Raw genomic sequence first — 27,379 nt, forward strand, 5'->3', positions numbered from 1 at the left:
GCTGTGTAATGTGATCGTATTGCCCTTTTGTGGGTTTTTAATCTTGATGGTTTGTTTGAAATCCATTTGTTAACATTTGTGTTAGAGTGTTTTAAATATCGAGTGAGATCTTGATACCACACCTTGTCTCAGCAAATACACACCTTAAATGTTTTCATTCGATTATAGATGATGGCACACAGACTTTCTGCTGGTAAAATCTATTATAGAGTTGCATGGTTCCTTCACCAATCGTTGATAAGCAATAGTTGGTAAGTCATTAACAATAAATTATAGGAAGATATGTATTTTTCTCAGTTTCAATTTTTAATATCAGGTTTTAATAATCCCTATTAAAAATAACAACTTAAGAAAACAATGATGATGAATTGTATTAATCATTAAAGGTCCAGTGTATAACATTTAGGAGGGTGTATTGGGAAAAACTGAATACACCACGCATAATTATGTTTTTACAAGTGTATAATCATTATTTACTTTGGGTCTTCAACCCAGCCAGAACACTAGTTTACATATTTTTTTGCATTTCCATTTGGAATAGTACCAATAATAAACGTCCCCAACCATTCCACTTTTGGTACAATTCTCTAAGGACACCAGGATTAATGGTTTGGTTTAGTCTGAAAGACGTCCTTCATTTGAACTAACTAAGCTAGTATCTGAGGACATTTGAAAATTAAGTCATAATGTTTTGTACTTCATTGTCAAAAAATGTGTTGTTATGGCATATCTGTATTTACTCATTCATTCATTCATTCATCTTCTACCGCTTGAGGGTCATGGGATGCCCTGGTGCCAATCCTAGCTGGCATAGGACAAAAGGCGGGGTCACTCCCTGGACAGGTCATATCTATATTAAATGTAAGGAAATATTGGAACTTCATTCGAGGATTTAGAGGGTGAAAACCTTTGTCTCAGTTATTCTCTGACACCAGCCAAGACCATTATTGAGCAAGAGGACATGCTGCACAAAGTGTGTGTTACTTTCCTTCAGAGTGTGTGTGGACACAGCAATTATAGTCCATGTAACCTCTTATTAAAGCACCACACACATACTCTACACTCACATGGGTCCTGTCACTGTTTCACTGAGCATTCCCTCTATAGCTTGTGTTACTCTCTGTCTGAATGCAGCTCCGTAATCCTGGATCAAAGAGCACAAAGGGGCCCAGAGTGTTGGTGATGTAAGCACTAACTCGCTGCTCTCTCCTCTACTGACTGCTGTCCAGGGGGTTGAGGTGGGACCGGGAGGACCATCCGTAACGTGGATGATGCTGAGGACTACAGAGTGACACAGGCACAGTGATACTTGCAGACTGTCTCAGGGGTTCACTGCCGATGACCTGCGACACAGTGGGAAAGGCTTGACCAGCTGATTGTGGAGGAATGTGGCTAAGCTCTAGTGACTGGTGGATCAGCTCAGTGTGACCAGGCACAGACTGAAGGAATTTTCCTACCTGTTACTTCACTTGCTGTGTTTTATCCGTGGCAGGTCACATTACCTCGGGTGAGTATTGCTGGGTAAATATTTACCGAGTGCACGCCTCTGGCAGTATGTGTGTGTGATCTTCGACTGGGTGGCAGATTGTTTGCAGTGAAAGTTTTAACTTCATAGTGTGGTGTGTGCGTACTATCTTTTGCGACCATCTCTGGCACTACGCTGGCTGTCTTATGTCATTTGACTGTAGGGAAATAGTTTGTAAACATTGAGGTGTGTAGTCTCTCAGGTCTCCATGGACTTGCTGCAGGACTCCTGTCAAACCATGTGGGGATTGAATGCCCGGTTGAAGGGCTTCCTGGAGCATGTGAACGAGCTGCAGGAGGCCAACTGTCAGCTGGAGGATCAGATCGCCAACTGGGGCATCAAGAGTAGCTCGTGCTCCGAGGATTGGTCCCAACAGGAAGAGACACTAAGGGAGCTCCGTACCCAGGTCAGACTCACATCTGTTGAGATTTATAATGATGACAAGATCTTGTACATTTAAACTCTAACCAAACAACCACACAACGTCAAAGTACAGCATACATTGCTAATTTGCACTCAAGGTTAAAAAAAAATAAAAAATTAGTAGCATCATGCATCATCATTGGCTGGGAAGCAGTATGTACTGTATAATCACAGCATCAAGCAATTATAGTGTTGATAAAGAGTGTTAATAACAGCCGTGTACAACATCATGGGAACATCTGTGTGTAATGTCTGGCTTAAGGGAACTGGTGAAACCCTGATTTAAAGCGGACCTAGACCGGAAGTTCCAATTAACGCTTTTTTTTAGTGTGTATCTGCGTCATTACTTTGTTTAAGAAGCCCTGAGGGTTCAAAACAAACAGTTCAGTCACTGCTGAGAACGCTGTGTTTTATTATAATCTCGGGCTCAGCGAGATCTCTGAAAAAACCCGGTCCGGTTGCGTAAACAGCGGTTCTCCTGAACAGCAGATCCTCCTGCTCCGGGCACATCCGGTTGCGTACATTGAACCGCAGAAGAAGAATAACGTCCGTTGTGGAGGTGTTTCACGAGCGTCAGGGTCTTCTGACTCTGGGTCTGACTCCGGGTCAAAGTCATAAAAGGGACTGTGGCGGGGAGTCGTGAAGAAGCTATTTTTAAACATTGTTAAAACAATGTTTTGATAATCAGTAGCAGTGCATCCACCGTTCCAGAGGCGGGAGCTGTGCTTCTGAGAGCAGGCGTGCTGAATATGTCACTTCCGGGTACTGGCCAATCACAAGACAGTGTTTCTGTTTTCTTTATTATTATAATTATTACATCATCAACTTCTGCTGTTATCTGATCGCCATCTCTTCCTCCTCCACATTTTTCAAGTGTTTTCAACAATTCACACATAAAAACTTTCCGAGTTCTAATGAGGACATTCTTGTCACACCCTGGACAGGTTAGTAGTACCATTGGGAGACAAACAGCCATTCACTCTCACACCATCACCTACGCTCTGTATGAGAAAAGCCTTCTTTAAATCAGGAAATTACATTCCTAAGCACAAACCAACAACAACTCAGTACAAACCAGCTGAAACTGGCAAATCACAAAGGCTGTAACACTGGCACCCATAATTTGTCTTTTTGAGCATGCCTCATTTTATCTTTGTTGAACCTAACCTAACTGGGACAAAGGACCAACAACTCGACTACACAGTCCTCCCTAAGGTTGACTCTTGGTATCTGCAGAGGAATCTTGACATCTTGACCCAATGTCTCTCTCTGTCTCCTCCAGACCAATTATATAACTTAACTCTGAGATTCACTGGCAGAATGACAGAGGATGCCCAACTGTTAACATCTCGTTGTTCATGTTTGCCACAGTTTCAGTTCTCCTCAGATCTGAGCTGTCTTCAATAAAGCTTGTCAGCTTAACTCCAGAAACTCCATCTTTGGTCGATTCACCTGATAATCAAAACCTCCGCAACACGGTTAGTTGCATGTTTTTGCACTAAGACAGGAAACTGGAAAACCAGTTCATGACATGTGAAGGCGAAGGATTTCCAATCAGAGCGTTTACATGCACGTTAAGAGTCCGATTTTAGGACTAAGACAACAATTTGGTTTGCTTAATGTCATGAAAACATGTTAGTCCGACTAAAATCGAACTTAGTCGGACTAACAAACCTGGATAATGAGATTCATAGTCTGATTACTGCTGCATACACTTAGTTGGACTGGAGTTGGACCACCTGCTCATTCACTAATGTCCTTCCCAGTCTTAGGGATAGGGTTAGGGTTGGGGTAAGGGTAAGGGTAAGGGTTGGGCTTCGGGTTAGGGGTTAGGGGTTAGGGTAAGGGTTAGGTTAAGGGTTAGGGTCCTATTTTCCCCGGGTCCTTTTGGGTGAACAACAGGGAACATTTTTTTAGAGAAAGGGTCCTATGTTCCCCGGTCACATACAAAGCGGGGAACATAGGACCCGGGGAACATAGATACGGTCCCGCTTCATAGTTAGCTTCAGCATTACCTTCAAACATGTTTTCTTCGTTTGTGAGCAACTCTGTTTTAAGGTTGTCCTTGACCTTGACCCCTAATTCTTCTCAGCATATCACCTTCAGTGCTCCTTTTCTCCCAAGTTGTTTTAAAATATAAGGTGGGTAGGAATGTTTAAAGTGTGAGAAATGCAGGGTTAGCATCGCGCCACCATTACCAGAGGTCACAACAATTACAATTTTGATTAATAATTGACTCCTAAACTCATAATTGTTAGTTGCAACTGCAGTAAGCAGTCACAATCCACAAAAGTCCACAAGGTGAGAGGTAATGTGAAGGTAATGCAGAGGGTTAGACGCAGATATTTGTGTATGTGTGTGTATGTGTGTGTATCATTAGGCCTGGATCAAAGCCACAGGAATATCACCTGTCACACAAAGACAAAGAATGTTGAACTCTACACGACTTTGAGTAGACCATTAACAGCAGTCATGCCGTCGGTCACATGACATGATGGTTTTCTACTCCTCCCTGGTTTTAGTGTCACTTCCTGCTCGGAGACGTGCAGAAGTGGATGTTTGAATTATTGTACTTGTTGTAAACCACATGACTCATGTCAAAACTGGTTTACATGAAACACTTTCATGTTAACATGATGTAGGATTTCTATTTTTATTCACCTTTATGTCTTCTATTTTGATTAAAGCACCAACACAGTGATTAGTGATAAGTTGGTAAAGTTGTAAAGTAGTGACTGTTTTTGTAGTTTGATCCTTAGAATGACAGAAATTATTGATCATTGTTTCCCAAACCACAAATATCAAGTGTCTTGTTTTGTCCACGTACCAAAATAATTCAGTTATAAAGATTTTGCTTGTAATAGGGAGCAAAGAAACCAGTGAATATTGAAAAATCTGGGAACTTATATTAATAATTGAAAAAAAAAATACTCTCAAGCGATTTATAAATTTTTAGATTAGTTACCAATTAATTTATCTGATTAATTAAATTATTTGATTGATTGTTGCAGCCCACAGAAACCTTGCCGAAGTTGAATTAATAAAAAAATAATGTTTTAAATCAAATTGAGTAATATTCCCTGCTCTGAGACATCTGGGGGCGTGTCCTCTGAAGTGTGAAAAAAATATATTATAATTAATTGTCGCCGTTTAAATAGTAAATAAAATATACCAGAAGATGTAAGTGATGTTCACAACTATCTAGTTATTTAAAAATTTAGTCTATATTAGAATAAAAACTTGTAGAGAACTTGTATATTTAATTGCCAAACAACTGGCTTTGAGAATGAAATTGTGAATTAACCTTTTGATTTTGCTTTAAAATAACTATAAATTATTGTATATTGTACATTTTAGGGATCCCGCTGAATGCCTGTGTTTTACAGGGACAGGAAGTCAAACACCATTACGACTTTGAAAGTGTTATTTTCAGAATAAAACATAATCCATTTTGTAATAATTGTTTTGTTTTGATTACTTTGTTGTTGTCAGTGTTGTATTAAATACCTAAAAGGGATACACTTTTTATGACATTATTTCATTATCAAAAGTCATTTTCTGATATAAAATGTACGTAAGTATAAGAAGTAAAAGTTAATGTATTAAAAAAGAGGAGTTAAGATTTAGCATTAGTGGCTCAGTGGTATAACACATCGCCTACATATTGAGTATATAATGTTTTTTTAGAGCTGTTATCTGTGTTTTTCCTTCAGCATGGGTGTATTTAGCCCTGTTTTCATAAGAACACAACGTGTAAAGGTGTGTTCACATTTCTAATGTGTGTGATAGAGACGCCCTTTTGTTCCTCCTGCGGGTTTTGAAACATCCTGGAAGATTGTTTTTTTGTTTTTTTTGTCCCAAACTGAACATTTTAATAGTCATTTTAAGTTTTCATCATTTCATTTTTTTTTGTTAAAGTAAGACTATCTTTATAATATGACGGTATTTGGGGTGAGGATAAATGAGGTGTTAAAACAATTTAAGTCTTTTTGGAGCTGAATTCCGTGTAGCGACCTCAGTTTTATTGTCCAATTCCATCGTTTAGCTCTTGAAATTAAAGTGAAATACATTGCATTCATGCATTCATTATTAATAAATGAACAAAGACTGTTGATATTTATATCTTTTCACAGAAAAACAAATAACTTTGTCATGGCTTTAATGTATTGTGATGTGATGTATTGTTTCAGGTTGGTAAACTGCTGGTGGAGAATGCTCACCTGGCCTTACAGTCGGACAACATGAAGTCCAGAGCTGCTGTCATCAACACCAGGTTAGCTGTGATTGGCTCTCTGGTTTAATAAACCTGGTGTATGTCACAGTAGGAAAAGCAATCGTCAAACAAAATAATAATGGCTTAGTTCCATTTAGTTTCATGGTCCGGTTCTGCAGCTGAAATACATCTGTGTGTGTTTGTACATTTGTATTTGGACCTCATTTTACTCTTAAATTTTAAAACTTTTTTATCCTTTTTACTTGAAAAAAAAAAGCAGCATACATGGATACTAATATTTTGTGTAAACCAATTTACATAATATCCCCATGACCTTGGACATTTCTAGTTCCGACTGCAAACTTCTTCAAGTTAAAGGCGCCATATGTAAGAATGTGGCTAAAAACGGAAACTACACTCAAATTCAAAATACTGCGGCGAGTCATATCCGCCTCCCCCTCCAGACACGAGGTTGCCAGAGCAGTCGGCGTATCCTACATCAGCAGCGAGCGAGGAGCGACTATGGCGAGCGTTTTATCATAAATGAGTGGCTCTAAGACACACAATTCTGTTCTCTCAGTAAAGATCAAGATGTATTATAATTTACGATAACGTTAGCTGTTGACGAGGGATGGATATATCAGATGGAATAACGTTATGCATGATAATTGTGCTCTCCCCGCTGTGGGGCTCCAGTGCGGGGGGCAGGCGGTGGCTGCCGTACCCGCTCCGGGGCTCCAGGACGTCGGGGCGGTCACAAAACCGAGGGAACAGTTCAAAACAGAACTCGACAGTTCAAAATAAGAAATTCCATGCCCGTCTACTATACCCCGGAAACTATACTTTTTCCAGTGCTGTCCAGAACTGTGACTACTGCTATCATACAGTAAATCAGACATGTTTACTATTACTTTAGAGAAAATTCAAGTTAATTAGGTGAATTAAGTTAGTCCCATATTTGCACTTTTTCATAAAAAAAATGTGCAACTTTGAGATAAAAACTGCATTTTTAAAAATCAGGGATTGGGCAGCGTTATCTTCAGAAAAAGGGGTTTAGTTGCCCCTTTTTTGAACAGTTAATCTTCAATCTTCTGTCATAGCGAGAACACAAAATGGCAGCTGTGATCTGAGTGCATGGTTTACATTCACTGAAATTCAGATTGTGGGAAAGAATTTGTGTTAAAGCATCACTTCCAGAGTTCAAAGTCTGGACAAATGTGTGCGATTAGCATCACTGGTCCATCAACTAATTAAATGAACTAAGTGAAAGTGGAATAACCATGACGGTTTTCATGCTGCTGCTCCTGTGTTATCATTATATTCATCAGCAGTATCACTCCTGTGAACCGACCTGCGTACAAGTCCAGGGCTGGGCTTTGTGTCGTGTCAGCACTTTCACTTATGTATTGATGCAAATGAGTGATACTGAGCCAACCCACAACAAACAAACACACACACACACACACACACACTCATCATCACTTACAGCCATTAACCCATGAAGGACAGACACTTGATCTATTTGACTTAAAGCATTTTCTCATACAATCAGCTGAGTACGTCGAGGTTTCAGAACTTTACATTACACCACAGTAATAGGGATAGGGAAGCAATATTATGGTAGCAACATTTTGATTCTGCAGTAATAACAAAGTAATAGCTTAACAATGGCAACTGTGTGAAAAAGAAAGCACATAAAAACACTTATATGTATATATTGTATTATATTATATTATATAACTACTTCCTTTATTCTACTTTTTAAACCATTTAAAAGGAGGAGGATTCATCTAACTTCCTTGTGTTCACTGTACATGAGGTTTGTGTGTTCAATGATTAACATTAAATACTCAATCGGGCCCAGTAGATAACTTGGGCTGTTGACATTGTAGGTGTGAGACAGAGGAGCAAAACACCCGACGTCTGGAGCAACAGGTGGCTCTTCTCAGGGAGACGAAGAGGAGGGCAGACCAGGGCAACGTGACGCTGGAGGAAGAAGTTCAACACTCCATGAGAGAGCTGGAGGAGATGCACCAGGACTTTAAGGTCACTCAATGTTCTACAAATGCAGATTATAATAATTTTTTTCAGTTGATCCTCAAACGTCTGCTTGTTTTACTGTGTCCTCTAATATGAAACAACCCTACTCCATTATTGAAAACCTCACTTGCTGTAGGGTTTTCTGTTTCTCTTGAATCGTGCAGGCAAACACTTGGAGGCTGGAAATAGCAATGTTATGTAAGAGGCCCACACAGGCGTTGTGCACATTAAAGCAGAACTATGCAGGATTTGTACCCCAATTTAACAGCATTTGAGTCATTGTGATGGTTAAATGTCCTACTGTCTGTGAGCAAATATCCAGTCTTGCAAGATCAGGGCAACCAATCAGGAGTCCTCAGAATCAGGACATCCTGTGTAGTCTCAAAACACAATTGCTTCCCATGTACCAGCTATGAAATCAAGGCAGCGATGGCGTTATTGTCGACGTTCATCATGGCAGAGCCAGTGAAAAAGAATAGACACAGCATGTTCACCGACTGTTGAAAAACAAATGCACATGACCAGGAGAGTGGAGAGTGTCAGCGGTGAGTTTTTATAACACTAAGGATAAAGAGGTAGACAATGGATGGATGGTCGTAAAAGATCAGTTTGCTGTTATGACCTGTACTCTATCTTAGAAATATGTTGTTTAAGTCTAACTCCCAATGTTGGAGTAAATCGCCTATGATGTAAAGCCAAAGCTCACGACTTCATTTGCTCACACTATACAATATTATTGTCTAATCTCAACCTGAGTGCTTATAATGTGTCCAGCCATGGCAAAACCGGTCACAAGTCTACCGAGGGACATTTTGAGTTATTTACATTTACATTACCCTGTATACCATTGGTTCTCAAAGTGCGGCCCGGGGGCCAATGGCGGCCTGCAGAAACATTTCTGGCGGCCCTCAATGAATTACAGTTGATAGTTTTAATCCAGGAGCTACTAAGCTTGTTAAATGTTTATTGGACATTACTGGATACAGACCAATAAGTGGAAACAAAAATACTGGGTATTTACCTGGTTTCTATATGGTGAATTTTAGTGTATTATTGGGTTATAAGCTGGTAATAAGCAGGTAGTTACAGCCCCCAATTACTAGCTATTTACGTGGTAAATATATGGTAACAGAAATGTGAACAATGGCCAAAATACTGGGTAATTACCTAGTAAATCATAAAGCGTTTTTATATTAATGCTTAAATTACATTATATTAACGCTTATATTACTTAACGCTAAACTGTAGAACTGCAATCTGGTCATTAAAATTAGTACAAATGGGATTTCTTTCTGGGTTTTTTTTCCTTTTTTTTTCCTTTGGTGGACCTCAGTCCAATGTTGGGATCCTAAATTGACCCTCAGGTATCAAAACTTTGAGAACCCCTGCTGTATACCCTGTATCAGGGTATGCTCAGAAAGGACTTAGGTACCAGATACGGGAATAAGTTAAGTGGTTTAATTTAAAAGTAGATATATAGGTAATCCAAGTCCAAAGCAGCAAACAAATCCAAAATTGGTCAAAAATGGTCAAAAACACGTATCCAGTTTTTTTCTTTTGGCTTCTCCCTGTCTAGGGGTCGCTCCTACCTGGCACAAGGCACCATTTATCCTGGCTTGGGACCAGCACTAGGAGTACACTGGATGTCCTTTCTGGCTTGGGTAAATTTAGAGTGTACAATTAACAATGAGCAATAGGGTTTGGGTAACTTTCTCAGGCATACCCTAGCCCTTGACCATGTAGGGACACCGGCAAACATCTTGTCACAAGCCAAATTTCCTGTCCACTCAGCCATGGGCTGCCCAGCTGGAACATACCATAATACCTAGTGCAGTGCCCATAGGAAGTATGTGCCATGGACATCCAGAGCAAATTGGGTTACTGATTATGTATTCCTGGCATGACTATCACCAAAGTAAGACCTATGCACCTATTCACACTATTTGGCATGGGGTGGGGCTCCCCTGAAACTTGTCCCTTTGGAAACAGTGAAGTGCTGCAATCCATGTCCTATGTAAATGAATTCAAAAATTGGTAAAACTATGTTTTGTCACAATAAAATACTCATCAGTCCTTAAAGTTATGAGCTTGTACAACAAACACATATTAATCCTGACGACACCCCTGCCCGGTGCAGTGTGATAAATCAGCGAAAATTAAAATTACTCCAGAAAATCAAGGATGCACACCGTCGGGCCATGCTCAATCCATATCCAAAATCTTAGGTCGGTCTGACTAACGGTCAGCGAGATATACTCGTCACAGACACAAACACAGACACCGACACAACATGCTTTATAGATAGATAATCATATAAACATGAGAGACACTTTTGGTTCACATACAACAAGCAACCTAAGGCTCCATCTCTGACACTTGAGTTTGTATTGCTTTAATTGTCCAACCCTCTTTTAGGTTTCTTAGCAACATGATGCTGGAAAAGCAACTTTTCTCCCAGATGGACGAGCAGTCAATAGAAACTCCCATTATGGCGCAGATTTCCCCAAAAGTCCCGAGCTACAGAAGTAAAGTTCTCTTTTTTGAACTTGATTTTTCTCGATAATGGCACAATTATCCTGCCTGCTGCACCTTTTGCAATTCAATAGGCGTTTATGTGAAATAGGCTGGAGACTGAGCAGATAGAGACACCTGCAGGCATTGGTGTCTCTTTATCAGGGTTGGGTTTTGTTAGATGAAACAATAACAGGTGGTTGTTTGGGAGAAGGAGATATAATTATTATTTGACCAACAGTTGGCATTTAAACGGTAATTAGTTGATGGTCCGTAAGTGAGACCGCGGTAGTCAAGAGAGATGGGTCGGATTTTGAACAAGCCTTGATCATACCTATCTCTGGGGAGAGACGCAGGAGGGTGCTGCTGGATCTGGAGCAAATGTCTGTTGAATATCCGACCAGAAACTGATTTCACCGCGGTTGTTGTCACATATGTAAGAGGAAGTGTGTACATCGTTTAACTATTCAGCACACTTTACAAGGAGATGCTGTATGGAAGAGTAATGCAGAAAAACGGAGTCGCTTGAGGTATGCTAAAGCACATTTGGAATAAGGTGCTGTGGACTGATTAAACTAAAATAGAGTTATTTGGGCAAAACAAGGGGCGTTATGCATGGTGGAAAAAGAACACAGCATTCCAAGAAAAACACTTGCTACCTACAGTAAAATTTGGTGGTGGTTCCATCATGCTGTGAGGCTGTGGGGCCAGTGCAGGGACTGGGAATCTTGTTAAAGTTGGGGTCACATGGATTTCACTCAATATCAGCAGATTCTGGAGAACAATGTCCAGGAATCGGTGACAAATTTGAAGTTGTGCCGGGGCTGGATCTTTCAACAAGACAACGACCCTAAACACTGCTCAAAATCTACTAAGTCATTCATGTAGAGGAACAAATGCAACGTTCTGGAATGACCATCTCAGTCCCCACACCTGAATTTTATTGAAAAGATGTGGTGTGATGTAAAGCGGGCTGTCTATGCTCGGAAACCATCAAACCTGACTGAACTGGAGATATTTTGTAAAGAAGAATGGTCAAAAATACCTTCCTCCAGAATCCAGAGTCTAATTGGAAGCTATGGGAAGCATTTAGAGGCTGTTATTTCTGCAAAAGGAGGATGCACAAAATGTTTCTTTTGTGGTGCCTAAACTTATGCACATGCCTATTGGAAGCAGCTCAGATCTGAGGAGAACTGAGACAATGCTGAACATGAACAAGTTGAATGTTTCTTTTAGTGTCTTTTAACTTATGTATTGTTAATCTTTTTTTGTCCTCTTATTGTTGATTTTGTATCTTGTGTACTGCCTTTGATCCACCCTGTAAATGTGCTTTATGATTAGATTGGATTGGATAATTGTTATGGGGATATATCGCTTTTTGTCCCCTAAGGAAGACAAGTCCCCATAATATAATTGTGTAAACGGGTATAGGTCCCCACAACATAAGTAATACCTCACACACATGCACACAAACCCTCTGTCTCTTGTCTTTCCTGCCCTTTTGTCCTTTCCATCCATTAACCTGCACATTGACAAACTAATTTAATCCCAGTGCCTTTCTTTTGTATCTCTCTTTACTCTCACCTTCTTCTCATCCTTTCTCTCTCTCTCTCTCTCTCCCTCCCCCTCCCACTCTTGCTTGCTCTGCTTCACTGTTTGCAGGCAGCCCAGGCTCAGCAGCTGCAGCGGGCTGCTTCCTGCGATGTCCTGTTAGCCACAGCAACAGCATCAGGAGAAGGGGAGGAGGAGGATGGCACAGGGATGGAGCTCACCAGGCTCTTCGATCGAATCAGAGCCCAGTGCGACCATAACAGACTTCCCGGCCCTGGAGAAAGACCCCGTGGCCTGCGGGCCGCCTCAAATCCACATCCAGGCTTGGTGGGGCCTAGCCACTCTGGAGCTGGAGCATCATCATCATCAGCAGCAGCAGCAGCAGCACACAGAGGAGCTCTGTGTGAGGTATGTTTCATCTTTGTGCATCTTCACCTCTCTTTGTTTTCTGTTCTTCTTTCATGTTCACCTGGTCCACTGCCAGCTCTGACACACCCTCAAGACACACTCTAGACTCTGCTGTCTGTGCTGGAGATGAATGGTTAGTGGGCTGTTTGTTGACTGTGGTGAAAGGCTGCAGACTATGACTCTCCCTTGTTCTTTTCTTTATATGTGTCTGCATGCTCACGGGACACTTCACATGTACCTCATAAAGTGCCCAGTCTCAGCAGTCTGCTGCTGCTGTAGCCCTGTTTCCTTCAGGGTCTTTGCGTTTAGAGATGGTCTTCTGCAAACCTTATATAATCCAATTTTGACTCCTCATGATTTGACTGGTGCCATGTCCGTTTTTGAAACCAGAAATTCACAAACGTCACGTGCAACCAGGTAACAACTAAATGAATCATTATGTGCCAAGATTGACCATATTTTCCTATTTATGGAAACATGGTTTACAAATCTGATTTTCTTTTCAAAAAGACCTGAAACTAGTTATAGAGGCAATTTACTCTTGATTTGACAATAAATCAAGTGAGAAGTCCAAGGTTATTTTCCCATAGACTTACATTCTTTTTGCAACCAGCTCTCCCCCCGGTGGTTATTTATTAGTTCCTTCCTGCTTCGTATGCTTGACTTTTCAATAAACTGGCTGTAATTTATATCACCATTGGATCCAGTTAAAGTGGTAATTTGTGATTGATTTAATGGTCTTGACCACAACGTATATCCCTTCTGTGATTAGCCACTTCAGGTGCACAGGACCCATGATAAAGGGTGGTGGTCTTCTTCTACTGCAGCCCATCTGCTTCCAGGTTCATGTGATGTGTTCACAGATGGTCTTCCTCATACCTTGGTTGTAACAAGATGTTATTTGTTACTGTTTATCTCCAGCTAGTCTGGCTTTTCTCCACTGACCTTTGGCACCAGCAAGACACTTTAGGTCCAGAGAACTGCCGCTCACTCCATATTTTCTCTCCTTTTGGACCGTTCTCTGTAAAATTCTCTGTGAGATGGCTGCGAGTGAAAAGCCCAGTAGATCAGCAGTTTCGAAAATACTCAGAGCAGCCTGTCTGGCAACAACAACTATGCCATTTTTCACCTTTGTAACTAATTCTGATGCTCGGATTGAACTTCAGCAAGTCGTCTTGACCATGTCTACATCCTGCCCTGTGATTGGCTGATCAGATATCTGTGTTTACAAATAGTTAAACATGTGTGTTGATAAAATGTCTGGCATGAGTGTGCGTGTTCTCAATGACTTTCAAGGATTCAAGGATCTTTATTGTCATTTCTAAAACATATAATGCATGAGTAAAAACAAACCAGGTCAGGTACTGAGGCCCATTAAAGATCCCAATAATAACTTAATTATAACAATTATTGTTGTTTCAAATATTTTTATTGTGTAAGTATGTCCAAAATATGACCATCTTTTGTTTATGCAATGCTTCGTTTTTTTGTGTCATAAGTACGGACACCTGATAAGTAAATACAGGAAAAAGTGGGAGAGAAAAAATAAAATAAAAACAAGTAAATACAATAAATAAAATATATATAATATTTTGCTTACATTTGATCCTTTATCCAGTAAAAGCAGCATAAAGTTGGTTTATGAGCTTTTTTTCGACTATTGTTTTAACCACCTGCCAGGAACAAAGGCACCCAGACTGAGAGGGCTCTCAGTGTTAGTGTGCTACATCACAATGACTTTGGTCTGACAGTCAAAGTAAAAGTGCCTTTGCCAACGGCTGGAAGCCTCCACGGTGCTAAATATGGACAGGTTTTTATTTATGAAACATTGTTTACTCCAGACTCTGTCTGTCTGTCTGTGTCCCACTAAAATAACTGTTACACATGGATGAGATTTTGTAAATAGGGACTGTCTTTTTGATTATGTTTTTTATATCTACTATAAAGTGAGTACTCCCTTTGAGGAGCATGTCTACAATATCTGCCGTATATTTTCCCTTTATTTTGCTGTAAAACGCCAGACCTGCAGGTCTACTCCTGCCTCATTTTATAAATTAGTGTCACCTAACTTAGTCCAAAGAAAGGATTTCATACACCAAAGTCATAAGATAACACATTTCAACTTACGGAAGGCAGCAAATGCTTAATAACTGTGGTGTGCTGTCAGGTAAAATCAATGATTTTCTCTATGGATTTCTCAAATGTCAGTTTCCAACCAGAAAAAGCCAAATGTAAAAGTTTATTTCTCTGTAGAGTCTGCCTTTTTCAATGAAATAAAGGATCCCCAGACTTTACCACATAACCACAATAATAAGTGTTTGAGGAAAACGATCAGCATAATTTATTTCACGTTCATTCCTTAAAGAACGCGTACCTCTTTTGTATTTGTTGTCAAAACACTCTGTGCTGAGACAGATTCGCTGTGTGATATGGGCTGAGGAGTGTGAAAGGCCTAACAGCTGTGCAGCTTGAACAGCTTTGTGTACACACACAGGCCTGGGTGTCTGCTGCTCTTTCTGTTTACCCAAGCCGAAACGCACACAACCAACAGAACCACATACTCATTGACTGAATGCCAGTGTGTGTGTGTGTGTGTGTGTGTGTGTGTGTGTGTGTGTGTGTGTGTGTGTGTGTGTGTGTGTGGGTGTGGGTGTGGGGGGTGTGTGTGTGTGTGTGTTTGTAGGTGGATGTACGTGGCTCTTGTTGGGTGTGTCTCATTTGTCTTTGGTGAAGGTGGATGAGTGGTGGAACAAGTTGTCTTTCAACTGGAGGGTTGAGGGTTCAATTCCCTGTGTGTGAATGGCTTAGAAAGACGTGCGGAAGAAATTCAGTGCACAAAGATGCATGTAGCGTAAAGTAGCTTTGAACGATTGTCATCAAGACTACAAAACCGCTTTACAAACACAGACACACATTTACAAACACACATTTATCTCGTCCATACATGAATTCTGCACGTGCAGAGAATTGAAATGAACATGTGTCTCTCTGTTAAAGTCTGATCCTTCTCACCTCACCCAGGAGGAGGCAGCGTGGGCTCAGGTGAGTCTCGGCGGTGCTGCACTGAGGGAGGCGCGGGCTGAGCTCACTGAGGCCAGGAAGCAGTGGCACTCCCTGCAGGTGGAGATCGAGACCCTGCATGCCTTGGTAAGACAACATACAATACATGAACATGTATGACCTGAGCCAACTACTCCAGCTATCACATGTACACAGTACAATATAGATTTATTTTGTCTGCATACTCTGCATGAAATTCCTGACAACCATTTCCCAAAGCAGTTTGACGCCATTCATTTTACTAAAGTTGAAAAATAATTCGCAGGGGATTAAACAAAATTGAGCAAATCTAGTATTGAATATACTGTATAGTGCTTAACACAATTATTAGCCACAGCCGTATTTAATTAAGAGCATTGGTAATTAGCAAAATACCTTATTTTTAACACTGTATATTACTATATATACTATATTTATACTATAATATAATTATTACTGAATTTTTAAAAGGACTGTTTTCCAAAAACACTGAAAAAATAGTGAAGCACATTATTATTTGTTGAGTAAGACGTCAAATTATAGACACTAAGGCAGTGCCAGTAAGTATGTATTAGCATGCTAAGACCACTGCAACGTCTAAAGCTAAATATGCCTGCCAATGTCTGCAACTCCATAAAACACGTACTTTTCGGGGCTAATGAAAACTGATATGTATGAAGACAGATATGTACATCGATAGTCTGCCGTTACAATTGATTTGCCTCGGGTGCACTGTGGAGTCGGTATGAGTGTTTCTAATGCCATGCTAGCAGGTACCATTAACTTGCGCTAGCCATAGCACCAGCGAACTCGGCAACGAGAAGAACTGAGTGAAATTTCATGAAAACGTCTCCAGACGTCTCCATCACACCGGCTGAGTTGGAAAATAGGTCTTATGTCCAAAATTCCGAATTATCTCTTTAACAAACATGGTTTGTTACCAGTAGGCTATTGTCTACATGTCTGTACAACAAACACATATTTTTTGACACAGTGTCTGCAGATGGGGGGGGGGGACTCTGCTTACTATGCAAGACAATCCTGCCTGCACCCCTGCTTGGTGTGAACATCTGGATGGATGCACACCATCGGGCTAATACTCAACTCATATCCAAAATCTTAGGTCGATCTGCCTAACGGTCAGGGAGATATGCCACAGGTCACAGACACAGACACAGACACAACTTGCTTTATAGATAGATTTTAAGATTCCTTAAACTTAACTTTTATTTACAGAGCACAAACAACCTGGGTTGACCAACGTGCTGTAAAGAATGACATCAATAAAAAGCATTTTTTATTGCTAAAGTAAAATAGCAACATAACAAATAAAAAACTATACAGTGCATAATTTATCTTCCCTGGACCATTAGAAGCTTTTACCACTTATTCATGTCCAATACCAATATCTCCAACTCGAGCATCCACTGATACTTTCAAACCATGAAGCTGTTATCCACACATTTGTGCCATTTTAAGCTGTTTCAAAGACGTACTTTTCCAACTGTGTAATAAATACTCCTCTCCCATAAACATCTGTGTATCGTGAAGCATGTGATATAGGATTTTTGGATTGATGCTCATGCCTAATAGTTTTCAGTTTATGACGTTAGTGGTAGAAAAGTTGTCCTACTTTACGTTATCCTGGAGCTTGACTGTAATTAAACGTAAAAAATGACAACATTTTGAATGCTTTGCCAATTGTTGATGAACATTATGACACCATGAAACCTAAAGGTCAAAGCTCTTACATTAAGGCCTTGCATTAGTTATTGCACGTAGTCATGATACGACCGCCAGCTGACCTCAGTCCATTAGTCACTCTCTAATCACAGACACTCTCTCACCACGACGGTCCATTTAAATGACACTCCCTCATTTCTTGCTACATCAGTGCTGCCTCACAGTCGCTGCCGTTGGCGAAGCTTTGCCGCCGCCACCAGCCCGGCCTCCACCTCTCTAGATCAGGGTCAAAAGTTTAAAACGGTTTTTAACCTCTTGCTCGGGCTTGCTGTAGCGTGGGGGTTTCCCGAACTGTGCTACCTGTTTCATTTCCCGTATGCAGCTGCTTGAGAGGCTGAGAAATAAAGGCTTTACGTTGACAATTCGGTCCATTTTTTTTTTTTCAGCAAACCTCAGCTTTATGGAGTTGTTTTCTTCTTTTAGGTTTTTAAAAAGGTTGCCTAAGGTCTAATTGGATTGAATTATTCTATTAATCATTTTCACAGCATTTCACAGATGTACAGTTGCACAGTACTCATTAGTGGTGAGACACCATGGATGGATTATTTCCTTTTTTATTCTAGAACCAATATGCCATTATGTTCAATTATATCATTATTGCTTTCTATGTGCATCGTTAAGCTAATAGCCTGTTGCCTCTCTTGCTGTACAGGAAAAAGGATTGGAGAACTCATTGCAGAATACCCAGCGCATGTACTCCAACCAGCTGCAGGACCTTTCCCAGGTGATCATGGGCTTGGAGAGTGAGTTGGAGCAGGTGAGGGGTGGGCTGGCCACCCAGCGCCAGCGCCACAGCCTGCTGCTCAACACCAAGATGAGGCTGGAGCGAGAAATTGCCACTTACCGACGTCTGCTGGAGCGTGAAGAGGGCAGGTGAGGTCAAACAGGAAGTTCATTTGAACTTATACGTTTTTAAAAAAACGGAACACTTAAGTTGTGCCATCTTTGCAGACGGAGAAAAACACCGACATGAGCACAGACACTGTTTTGTCTGCACAACACAATGGATTCTTAATCGTTAGCTTTGTCTATCTGTCAAACAAGATCATTTCCTGTCACTGTGTTTTCAATGCAGGCTGAGACAGATTGAGTCCGTGGATTACAGCCAATCATGACTTGTTGTTTCAGTGAGTGGAAAGTGACCACACATTTGACACTGTATGGTCACCACTGCTATGTAGTTACATAACCACAAATTAAATGAAGCTGGTGATGGTTTATCACCTAAATACCCATCACTCTGTAATCAACACTCAAAGAGTCTGCTAACATGGAGCTGTTTTATTGGGCGATATTCCATTTCTTTAACCTGCCTTTAAATTATCCTGCACTTTGGACAAGGAAAAGAGATTTTACCTCAAACCCTAGTATAATTTAATACATGTGCTGCATCAGTTATGAGTGCAGAGCGACTGATGTGCTGCCTTTGGTTTTCCTCCTTCGGAAAAATTTGAAATGGGAGGCACGACCTGAGATCGTAAATGTGCATTGTTTGCTCTTATTTGAGAAGGGTGGCGACTGAGTGGGTGGCTAGCTAAGGCTTAAAAGACCACGTGACAAGTAAGAGGAAGAGAAGAGAACATCCTCAGTGTCCTTCTGTGTCACATCAATGAAACCACAAAGGTTTCTGTATATTAGTTAATCAAATAAATGGCATAAAAAAATAGACCCCCCCAGTCTATTTATCCCTGCCGCTGCTGAAATATTTTGACAGAATATATCCCCCTCGCCCCCATAGACTATGTAAAACACATTAAATTAAATGCTGCAACATGAAAAATCTGTAACAAACACTGCCAGCGCTCGCACTCCAAACATATGAGAGATTGTGAGTCTGCGGTTTCTGACACTTGGGAGTGCAAGAACCCAAGATAGGAAGAGTGTTTGACATGTGCTGGCTCTCCTCGTCCTGCAAGTCTGTGATTGCTCTCTGGGAAAGGAGAGAATATGAGCAAAGTGCTGACAGCTGTCTCCACGGTCCCCGTGTCAATAGTGGAGTGTGAAACCGGATTCAGTGCCATTAACCATTCTCACAGAGTCTCACAGGCATGTAAGTGAGTGTAGCTGTCAGGTCACTGTTCATTTTTATGTTGACAGCACACTGTGCCATTTTGATTAGATGTCCTGTTAAATATTAAAGTGAAATGCTAAAACAGCAACAGCATATAGTCTATAACAAGCTGAATAGTTTATATAGACTCACTGTGGTTCATGATGTTTTCAGGGATAAAAAGTTTCAAAAACATCCCCCTCTCTGATGTATTCACAAATGGCACACCGCTTGTGTTTAATTCAATTACAGATATCATCTATAAAAAAAAAAAAAAAAGACAAAGTGTTTTTACAACACACGTAGGTGTCACTTCTGTGGATAGCTAACAGTCCTCACATTGTCAGAGTTCTGGTATGGAGGACGCCTCCTTCTATCTGCTGTTTCATGGAGGCTGTGATTTGCTGAACACAGTCTGGCAGCACTGTCTCCCTGACATGTCTGAGCCAGCATCATTGATGTCGGATGATTATTGTCACAATACTCACGCTCTTGGATTAAGTATGTCAGTATTTCTACGGGTGTGTCCTATATGGACCATTTGATGTGGCTGTGGGTGGTACAGCTGCATTGTTAGGCCTCAACCTTTCATTGGATGGAGGGGGCCCAACATTTTGTATTGAGTGATTATAAATCAAAGTTATAGTTTTATAATCCATCATGATGGTGCAATTAAAGATATTTAAGAAGATATTGCACACCATTTCAAAGTAAATGTGTTTGTTTTTGATGTATAGTTCACTGCAAAAAAACCTAAAAACAAATGTATGATGCGAAAAGAAATAACCAAAACAGACAGAAATAAAATAGAATCTAAACATTAAATCAAAATAAAGACAATTGTATTGTAATTAAAACACTAGACAAGCTTATATATAAATGCTGACTTCAATAATGTGATCAGTATAAGCTGATGTACTGTATTTTGAATATATACATATATATATATATATATATATATATATATATATATATTATTACATATATATATAATATTGTTCACTGCTGGTCAGGTTTTCAAGTGGTTGGTTGTTGAGTTGCATTACAATTGTCCAGAATTAATTTTTTTCTGATATTAATTTTTGTTAATTTTTTTGAGAATTATAATATATATATATATATATATATATATGTTTTTTTGTTTTTTTGTTTTTTTTTAAGACAAGCAGAAAATTGGGGGGGGGGGGAGAAAGAGCTTAACTTGTCAAGCTTATCATAAAAGCTAAAAACAGGAGGCAATAGTGTGATACCACTTGTGTGACCAGTACTTGTCACAAAGTTGAGCTTCTAAAAATAATGATACCAGTTATGATACTGTCTTTTCTCCCTTTTTAAACAACTAATGCCAGGATCAGACAACATGAATTCAGGCCGATTTTGAAGCGATTTGGTTGTGGCTGACACATTTCTAGTGTTGGCCCCGATTACAGAAGATAGAAAAGATCTATCTTTATTGTCGTGCCTCTGGAAAGTTGACCAAGTTGACAAGCTATAATAGCTATTAACATCACAGTTGTTGATAGTCAAATACCTTAATCTTGAAAATGTTGCTTTAACCAAAACTTACTGTACATATATCCTTCATGGCTGCAGGTATATGGGTCGGGATGGTCAGCTGATGAGTCTGCAACCCTGGAGGTCCTCTATGGCGGAGTCAACGGAGACTGGGCTGGAGAACGGTTTCAGTGACCCGGCTGTTACTCCAGATGAACCCAAGTCTGAGCCTCTGCCTGAAATACCATCACTCCTGCCAGCAGAGAATGGACTAAAAAAGAGCATTCTGCACAGACAGCAAAGCCTTGTCATACTTACAGGTAACACACACACACATGCAAGGTCACACGGCTGTCCTTTTAAGGACTCTTCAGTGACTTCCATGCATTTGGACAGCCTAAAAAACCAGTGAAGCCTAACCTGAACTGAACCACAATTCAAACCTCTGAAATTTGGTTCTGCCTCATCAGGGCCAGCTTTTGGTCCTGACAATGTCATTTTAATGCCACTAATGGTCCTAAAGAGGTACACACTAACACACATAAACACACTAACTCCATATGTCTGTGCTTGATGTCATCTTTCAGAGCCGGAGCTAGATAAAGACCTGCCAATCTCCACTGTGAAGACGCAGGAGATTCTCCAGGGCAACGTTGTGCGGGAAAGTGCAGAGGGTCATGGCACCATTGAGTAAGTATTGATCTTTGTTCCCTTTCATTGACGTGCAGTCAGCACCTTCGCTTTCAGACTGAAATGTAGGCAGTTTCTATTATTAGCCAGGGCTGGCACGACTTTACATCAGCATTTTTTCATTACCCAGATTAAAGCCTTTCTAATAATGTCATCTAAATGTTGACATCTTTTAGGCTACAAAACAAAGGTGGTGTACATACCACTGAAGGAGTTATATTCCTTACCAAGGAGCAGATTAATGACTTTGAACATGAGCATTGAAAAATAGTAAAAAAAATATAAAAGTAAATGAATAAATCCTGACCAAGACTCTTTGGAAATAGAGATCTTGTATCTCAATGGGAACTTCCTGGCTAAATAAAATCTAGTGAAGCCTGTGTTACATCTCACTCAACATAATACGTACATACCAAACACACCCTTCCCTTTGGCCTGTCACACTTCCATCCACCTCTATCTCTGTTTACATTTATAACACACACCAGTTAGTGATAGTGAATTTGTCCTCTGCATTTAATTACACACCAGTAGAGAACACACACAGGCCAGGCACAGGGTGGGGGGTGGGGGGTGGATTGAACCATCAACCTTCCAGTTACAAGCCCAATTCCTTTCCTCTTGGTCATTTGCTGCCTCATTGCAACCTTTCCACCACCAACAGCCACCCCAGCATCCACCTATAGGCTCCAACAGGGGGTTAAATACAGTATTTTTCAATTCAAACATGAATAAACATGAATTGTCTGACTGAAATAAATAGAGTGACGACATGGTGGCTAGCAGTTGTTGCTTCAAATCCCAGTTTGACCGTACTCAGTCCAGGAACAAAAAATGCAGTTTCATGGTTAGAGCAGGGGTCAGCAAGTTGATTTGGCTTAGGTCCAATATTTTACAAAGCAATTGAATAGCAATTCATCAACCTTTTTTCTTTTTGTTGCTGACCACTGCTCTAGAGTTAATGTATGTTTGTGTCAGTATCTCAGAGGAACATTCAAAGCGCATGTGGACATTGAGATATACAGTACATCTACAGTATTTCTGACATTTAGAGAAGAGGATGGGACTGAAGAGGTTTTTTATATCCAGAAGATGGCGGTAATGCAGCATGATGGATGTGAGCTGCCAATAAACCGCCCATACATGCTGAACAAAATGTTTTACTTTATCCACAAAGTGAGACATAATTGTACTGTGTAGTCATAATAACATTGCTAAAAAAACAAAACAAATGTTTTTAGCGCAGTGCTGAGTGAGTAGATCAATGCCTGTTTCAACAACAAAATAAAACACATTTTCTTTAATCTTCTGAAGCATCATAGTATTTCAGTCAGCACTTAGGCTTTTATTGACCCAATAATGACCTCATCCATGTCAGGGCGGGGGAGGACACCTGCAGTGTCAGACAGACAAGAATCAGTCTACGTTTTTTCCGCCGACGTTCCCATGAGTAATAAAAGGTCAGAGCGCCGCATGGGAACGCTTTGTGTTTGATGTGGAGATGTTAGGGCATGGCGCCTCTTATTCACCTCTTATTGTTGGACGAGACATGGGTGGAATTCTTTGTTTGTGATTCACGTGTTACCAGCCACATAAACAAATCAACAAAAGCCACACACACGCACACAGGTTTGTGCCACTAATCTTCTTCCGCCACTGCTTTGATATCCATTCATTTCGACAGCCTTAGCAAAGCCTTATCCCCAACCTTAACTAGTTAATACCTAACCCTAACCCCAACCTACCAGGACCAGGATTTGGTCCCCATGAGGACTACTGGTCCTGACAAGGTCAGTGTTTATGCCAGAAAAGGTCCTTAAGAGGTAACAAATACAAGAACGAACACACAAAGTCCCCCTGCCAGGTGTTGATACATTTGTCAGTTCAGTGTTTCCTAAGGTGTGTGCCGTGGCCCACTGGTGGACATTGGGGGTATTGCAGGTATACTTCAGGCAGAGATGTGAAAAATTCTCCTTTTTTCTTGTTGTTAAAAATATTTTTAATGGCTAAACAGTTACACCAAAAAACTTTTATCTCTAATTATGTTGCAGAGTTGGAAATCTGTCAGTGTGTGCTTGTTATAGTTGATGTCATTTCTACATTTATCACAGGAGAAATTCAATCTCTTCTCTTTGGATTTTGACAGTATTTTCTTACTTTCTTTCTTATTGTCTTACTGTTTTTTTTTTTTTTTGTAATATGTATTTATTTCCTTGTGTGAGCTTTTATGTCTTTTATTCATTCCATTCAACACATTGGAGCACTGTGGTTGTTTTAAAGTGCTTTACAAATAAAGTTGGATAGGATTGCAAATTACAGTACACTGGCAAAACCAGAGTATATGAAGCAGTAGGTGGTGGGTGTGCGACTCGGAGACTGCCGAGCCAACCGGCCAACCTCCTGAAACACAAAGCCGAAGACGTTTTTTTTGCATAGCAAAACACGAAACAGGAACCTACAGAACATGAACCCATAGCAATCACAACAATATACGGTAGTAAAGAAATAAAACACAGGTTCTGTGTGGATAAAAAGTCAGCAACGTAAAAAAAAGTTGCTGTATCTTCTTGGTGTTTTTGTTTTGAATGAGATAAGAGCGGCAATGACATACATGCATTTAAAGTCCAACATTTTAAGAAAGCACAATCCTTGAACAATAGAAAATTAAGCATAATTGAGACGTACAACCTCCCAAAAACCATTTACCATTACCACCACGTTTAATTTACAGTAATTTGATTTCTAAACTTCCTCGTCAGGACGGAGAAGATCGACAAGGTGATAAAGCAGTGGGAGGGCTCCTTCTTCAGAGGGAATCCCAAACTGAGGAAGAAGTCGGTGTCGCTGCGCTTCGACCTGCACATGGCTGCAGCAGACGAGGGTTGTGCCCAGACCAAACAGGACAGCCTCCCTGACGTGGAGGTGCGGCTCATCATGAAGAGGTCCCGCAGCATCCCAGCCATCACGCAGTGACTCACTCACTCACTCACTCACTCACTGGTTTGCAGCTGTTTGTAGTGATGCTGAAGTTACAGAGATAGCATCCGTGCCATTGACATGTGGGATATTGTCATTAATATTATGCTAATTATGAATATGAATTTCAAAATAATGACTGAAACTGAGATTTCCCTCCTCATAGTTTTTCATAGTTTCAGGAAGCCACTTCAAACCCATGAGAAGATTATAGTTTAATACTCAGACATATTTCTGTGTCATCATTTCAGTGTGAGGTTACTGGTCTTCATTGACCTTAACTCTGGAGATCAGTGAGAAAAAGGTTGATGACCCACGTTTAGACCCAGTATTATCATCCGTCCTCAGTGATGTGATCACACGTGGACGATTCACACCTGCCATTAAATGCGTCTCGTGTGACAACATGAGATCAGATCCTGTATTCAAACACACCTAATGTCAACGTGTTTTGAGAAAATAATTATGCTTTTGTGTCCTATGCGTCAGGAGAGGCTCTAACTCATGCTCATGCAGTGGCTACAAGTAATCTGACGTACAGTATAAGGGTTGTTCAGTGTAAAAATCCTCCGTAACTGCCACAGATCAGAGGACCTCAGCGACTTGAGGATGAATTTCAATCTTGCATGCTCAGGAATGTGGCCACATGTGTCCTCAAAACATCTCCAAATGTGTTTTTCATGATCTGGATCTGAGGTCGCAATCTGGACAAATGTAGAAGAGTTCACTTAGCACTTAGCACGATCTGCACGTGATTGGACAGAGTCACTTTAATGCCTGGCCTGCCCCCACACTTTTTTCCATGTTTTAATCCTGAGAAAGCACAGACTAGACGATCCAGTCAAGACACTGGACCACACACTTGGCTTTTTAGTCAACGATTTCAGGGAGGCGATTCCAGAGAGTTGGAATCTCACAGAAACTTGCGTGATTTAACATGACTTCAGAATATACACAGGCGTGAAGGCGGACTGTCAGCATCGACAGTTAGCACAATAGCTGTTGTGTGTGATGTTTCGTGCTGAGAAACACAAAAATCCTGTGGATGAAGTCATGGCTGAGAAGAGGGAATCAACTTGGTTTGTACAAGTATATGGTTCTAAACAAAAGTATGCAACCTTTCCCAGTCAACTCACTGCTCTGTCTTCAATATCAAACATAATTTAGTTTAGTGCTATGATTTGAAAATTGGAAAGACTCTGATGCCGTTAAAATCACGTTTGTTAATCCCTCACACTACAGGATAATTTGGCCAGATAATCTGTTCAAATCAGCCTAAAATCGGACACCCATGATTGTCAGAAGGGCCAGATCAGGACCAAAATCTGACCTCTTGTGTGGGGCGGGCTTAAGCTGATATTGTTTGTTTGTTTGTTTGTTTGTTTTAAGAGAAATATTTTAAGTGAGAGACTGTGCAGAAATTATTATGCGGTTAAGGGTTTTAAAAAGGATAAGACTCAAGTAGCACATTACATCACTACACCATCACACCTTTCTACTTTTATGTATTAACTGAAGGCAATACTACAGTGAAATGTGGAAAAATAAGAAAGAATGTAAACGTGCCATATGAAGTGACAATATAACCACTATTTATTTAGTGCTATACTGAAAGCTATTTTTCATTATAGAGTAACTTTACACTGAATCTATTTTTTGTGTTACATGTACAGTCACTTTATTACACCATTGACCCCGGTTCCATTTTATAACACTCATTTAATTACATCAGTTATTTGACCATCCTCCATCCTGACACATAAACACAGTATGGAGCGGTGGATATTGAACGTGTGCAGATGAGATGTAGGAATATAACAGTGGTAAAAAGAGTACATACATTTTTTTTTTTTTTTTTTTTTAAAGGGTGAGGTCTTGGTTGTTTAACATGCTGTTGTATGAGGCAATGAGGACTAGACTGAAGTCATGGCTGCCAGATACAAGGACAAACTGATTTTATTCACTTAACAAAAAGCTCACAGAAAAAAAATCTATGCCTACTTAAGTCTAAGATACCATACGACTATATTTTCTACTTATTATCACTGTTTTGTGAGGGTTAGGGTTAGGGTTTGTCAACCACTTCATCACCCACACCAAAGTCCATAGAGAAAATTGTCATTTTTAGCTTGCTGGGACACACTCATTTGGTACGTTTGTGTCACCGAGGTAATTCCAAATAAATGATTCTAAACATGGACAATACAAAATAAGACATTTGAACTTGATCGGCTTGAAGTATAATCATTTATTTTCTCTGGGGACTTTGGTGCAGAGAGGGGTTTACAAAGCCACTTCTGTTTCCAGTCAGAAAAAGCTGTCTCACAGTGAGTCAAAGTCCTAAAATATATTCTCAATATATCATAGATTTAAGTCGGCATTGGTCATAGATTTGATCAAAATCTTGTCACACTTTATAACACACATTATATTTTGTTTTCCTTGTTACCTTGTTGCCAAGTTATCAAATGTTTCACACTGGGTCTCATGCTGATACTCAGTAAAGTACAACCACCCCCCAAAAAAAGCCCTGTAACATCACTTTAAACGTAATATTTACATCAATTCAACAGTGTGTTTTTTTTTTTCATTTTCATATCATCCCTAAATGCTTGCACTTAAAAGAACATGAGCACCGAGCGAGACATTCACAATGTGTGCACTTTGAGAGTCTTATATATAAGATACATAAATGTGTGACTCATCTCACAATGTA

General features: G+C 40.2%; 1 protein-coding gene across 1 annotated transcript; it reads left to right on the forward strand.

Moving 5' to 3' along the window:
- Positions 1-1,733: 1,733 nt before the first annotated feature.
- Positions 1,734-24,660, forward strand: krt222 (keratin 222; the record flags this gene model as incomplete). Its single annotated transcript, XM_083906050.1, has 9 exons — positions 1,734-1,931; positions 6,139-6,221; positions 8,054-8,207; positions 12,375-12,671; positions 15,693-15,818; positions 18,106-18,326; positions 21,097-21,317; positions 21,585-21,687; positions 24,447-24,660. The coding sequence occupies 9 exons, from the start codon at positions 1,734-1,736 to the stop codon at positions 24,658-24,660; spliced, it is 1,617 nt and encodes a 538-aa protein (XP_083762176.1).
- Positions 24,661-27,379: the final 2,719 nt, after the last annotated feature.

Source organism: Microchirus variegatus (genome assembly GCF_963457635.1).
Source record: "Microchirus variegatus genome assembly, chromosome: 19".
In the NCBI taxonomy this organism is placed as follows: domain Eukaryota; kingdom Metazoa; phylum Chordata; class Actinopteri; order Pleuronectiformes; family Soleidae; genus Microchirus; species Microchirus variegatus.